This window comes from Echinops telfairi, unplaced genomic scaffold (assembly GCF_000313985.2).
Source record: "Echinops telfairi isolate 266 unplaced genomic scaffold, ASM31398v2 ScPeMD7_29;HRSCAF=101, whole genome shotgun sequence".
Classification (NCBI taxonomy): domain Eukaryota; kingdom Metazoa; phylum Chordata; class Mammalia; order Afrosoricida; family Tenrecidae; genus Echinops; species Echinops telfairi.
In genome coordinates, this window is record NW_022103926.1 from 9,292,471 (window position 1) to 9,296,298 (window position 3,828).

Below are 3,828 nucleotides of genomic sequence, written 5' to 3' on the forward strand. Positions count from 1 at the left end.
TTCCTGAAGTCTTGGTTTTCACCAAGGCTGTCAGTGCATCTTGGACTTCTTTCTTGATCACATGCTAAAGCGTCAATCAATTCTTTTTGGACCAGTGACTCACTGTATGCCTTCCATCTTCCTTTGATACTTCCAGCGTCATTCAATATTGTGCCCGTAGAATCTTTTAATGGGAGGCTTGACTGTTTTTTTTTTTTTGGTTCTTTCAGCTTGAGAAATGCACATATGTTCTTCCCTTTTGATTTTCTAACTCCAGGTCTTTGCATCTTTGTCTTGAGATCTTCTGCTTAACTCTTTAATTTCATTATTTCTTCCAGTCATGTTATCTATTCGGTGTTTAAGAGCCAGGCTAATCCCTTCCACCCCAGCAGCCGTGGAAGAGTACCACCCATGGCTATGGACTACCCTATGGCCATGGGCCTCAACGGGGCCTCAAGGTGATGAAGAATGTGAGCAAGCCGAGGCCTAATCACTGTCGTGGATGTCTCGCAAAACACACCAACTTCTCAGGGGACGGAATCTGTGATCTGAGAGGTGGGTGTTTGCTTCCTGCCCTATGCTTGGCGTGCCATGGAGCTGCTCAAGATTCCCAAGGATAAGAGACTGAGGTCCAGAATTATATCTGATAGGAACTGTGTGGACATAGAACATTCTGAAATACAAATGGACATGCTAACAGTAAAATCTCAACACTTCTAGAAACTAAGACAGACAGACAGACATGCTGTAGCCCCCAAATAAACACCAAACCAAACTCAACTCACTGTCATCCAGTCGATTCCAACTCATGGTGACAGTAGAACTGTCTCTGTGAGTTTCTAAGACTGTAACTCTCTACAGGACTTGAGAGCCTCATGTTTCTTCTGCAGAGAAGCTGGTGGTTTTGAACTGCTGGTCTCATGGTTAGCAGCCCAACATGTAACTACTACATCGCCAAGGCTCTTTTCATAAACACCAGAGATAGAAAATTAAAAAATTAAATATTGAGGCAGGTGGATGTCAGGAATAACTAGTCCAACGAGGCAGAAGATGATCCCATGAGTCACTTCCCATGTCATTTCTGGAAGGAGAATAAGGGCAGCAGACTTGACACCCCAATTGTCCAACATGCAATCTAAACGCAAGAAACTCCAGTCTTGCATATCCACAAAAGTCAGCTAGTCCATCTCAAAATTTGAGTAAATAATGTCTGAATCCTGTGGGAAAGACTGTCGCATTTGAAAAAGAATCATCAGCGAAAGCCAAACATTTCTCCCTGGTAGTCCATGAAACAGAACCCAATTTTAGAAAATACTTCTATCCTTAATTAAAAGAGAACATTGAGTCTTCTGAAGAATAAGCCAACAGAAATAGAACTGTGAACTCCAAGCCACAATAATAAAGTGAATAAATAAGTAAACAATAGTCACAGCAGTAAAAGCCAGACTTGGCAATGGAGACATACAAATCAAGAAGAGACAAACTTGAGGTCGTTTTCAAGAATACAAAACAAAGTTATCAAATTCTTTAAGAAAGAAGATAATAGAAGTGGAGATAGTAGAAATTCCAACTACAGGTTTCCTCCAAAAGATGACCAAGCAAATCAATTAAAGGCAATGCATACAAATATAATCTTTAAGAGTCAAGGTATATACAAGGGGGCTTAAAAAGTTCATGGAAAAATTCCATTATTTTTTAATCCCATTTTCCCATTCACTTTTTAAAGCCCTCTCACACAATCGAATTTTGCTACCATTCATTGCAAATAACTTTTAAGTCATAAATGGTGACTACATATGTGAACTTCACCAGAGAGAATGCACAGAGATCAAATCAACTACATCTGGACCAAGGGAGGATGGAGAAGCTCCTCATCAGTCAGCAAAGGACAAGGGCCTCAAAATGATTCCAACTAGTTCCGTCGTGACCAGTGCCGCAAAATTAGAACAAAACTGGATTTATCAAATAGGATTATACTCGAATGTCTGGAATGGGAAAACGGATGGTTCTGAGCCTGAGAATGGGAGACTCAAAAGAGAGGTAGTAACCCTTTCAGGGACCTGATGTGGGAGGGTGGATTGTTGCCAGGACCTTGGAGAGTAACACACATGCAAAGTAACTGGCTGCTTGTCATCTTGCGGGTGGGCACCATTGTTTCTGGCTCTCTGGGTCAAGGGATTTGGTTGCTATGCAACATGCATCATGTTCCAGTTTTTGATAGTCATTCTGGTACACCTACATTCTACAAATTCAGGTCTATTTTAGTTCTGTTTTATTGGCCATGACTAAACTGGGAAGAATGGGATCCATGTGGCTATAGGGGCAAAGGGCAGGTCAGAGGACAGGCTATCAGTTCATAGAACGATGGAAATTGGCAAATCAGGTCAGATAATGGGCTGCTGGTTCATGTCCCAGGAACTAGTGGTCAGATGAAGATGAGCTAGATGTAGGATTCAGAGCATGAGAGAATTTTCTTTTTTTTAAAATCATTTTATTAGGGGCTCATACAACTCTTACCATAATCCATACATACATCAATTGTGCAAAGTGCATTTGTACATTCATTGCCCTCATCATTCTCAAAACACCTGCTCTCCACTTAAGCCCCCGGTATTAGGTCCTCATTTTTCCCTTCCCTCCCCGCTCCCTCCTCCCTCATGAGCCCTTGATAATTTACAAATTGTTATTTTGTCATATCTTGCCCTGTCTGACGTCTCCCTTCACCCACTTTTTGGTTGTCCATCCCCCAAGGAGGAGGTCACATATAGTTCCTTGTAATCGGTTCCCTCTTTCCAACCCACTCTCCCTCTACCCTCCCAGTATCACCACTCACACCACTGGTCCTGTAGGGCTCATCCGCCCTGGATTGCCTGTGTTTCCAGTTCCTATCTATACCAGTGTACATCGAGAGAGAACTTTCTTATATATGATATGCACAGACCCTCCTACCTCCAACAAGGAAACTAAAGGTGGTGACTTGAGTTACACCTTCTAGTAAGGCAGTAACTCAACATACTACCTCACCCCAATCCTGCCCCATCATCACCAATCCATTCCCAAATGAGACCATAGCCACAGGCATCTAAAACCCACTGCCATCAAAGAGATTCCAATTCATGGTGCTTCCAAGATGGCAGCCATTGTTTTCTTCCATGGAGCAGATGGTAGGTTTGAACCTTGGGGTGAACTAGATTTTACAATACATCACAGAATGGATGACTACCGCTAGAGGAGCTATATTAGTAAATAATTAAGGCACTGCTAAGCATATTATGTAATTCAGGCACCACATTTAGAATGTAACCTTCATAAATATATAAAGGGTATAAATATTTTTTCAGTGCTGGATCCCCAGGAGCTGTGCAGCAACTATTTGATCCTCTGTGTCTTTTTTTGGTCTCAAAAAACCCAAACCCACTCACTGCCATCCAGTCAATTCCAAATCATAGTGACCTGACGCTCTAGGGTAGGGTAGAACTGCCCCTGTATTTCTAAGAAGGTAACTTTTTTTCTTTTTCTTTTGACGGTAACTCTTTAAGGGATCCTCCTATTTCTCCTGCAGAGCAGCTGGTGGTTTCGAACTGCTGACCTTAACGTTCCTAGCCCACACTTTCTCAGTGTGCAAATACCTCTTTCCCACGGTGGTTAGGCTTTTTCGTTTTGGCCCTTGCCTCGAAGTCTGTAAGTTTGTCTGTGTGGGGGATTCAGATTCTGGGTTCGGGACAAGCCCAGGGTCCTGGGGTGGGTGTGTGGCTGGCTCATCATTGAGTATCACGAGCTGCCCGAATTGTTCTCGGTTCTGTCAGGACCCCGCTCCGGTACTCTTTCAGTCCCTCCAGATCTCCCTTT

General features: G+C 42.8%; 1 protein-coding gene across 1 annotated transcript in view; it reads left to right on the forward strand.

Moving 5' to 3' along the window:
- The first annotated feature begins 390 nt into the window (after positions 1–390).
- MAPK1 (mitogen-activated protein kinase 1) overlaps positions 391–3,828 on the forward strand; it is a 92,735-nt gene continuing 89,297 nt past the window's right edge. The window contains exon 1 of the mRNA XM_004716332.4: positions 391–437. Within this exon, the coding sequence (XP_004716389.2) occupies positions 391–437 (47 nt within the window). The remainder of the gene's footprint in view (positions 438–3,828) is intronic.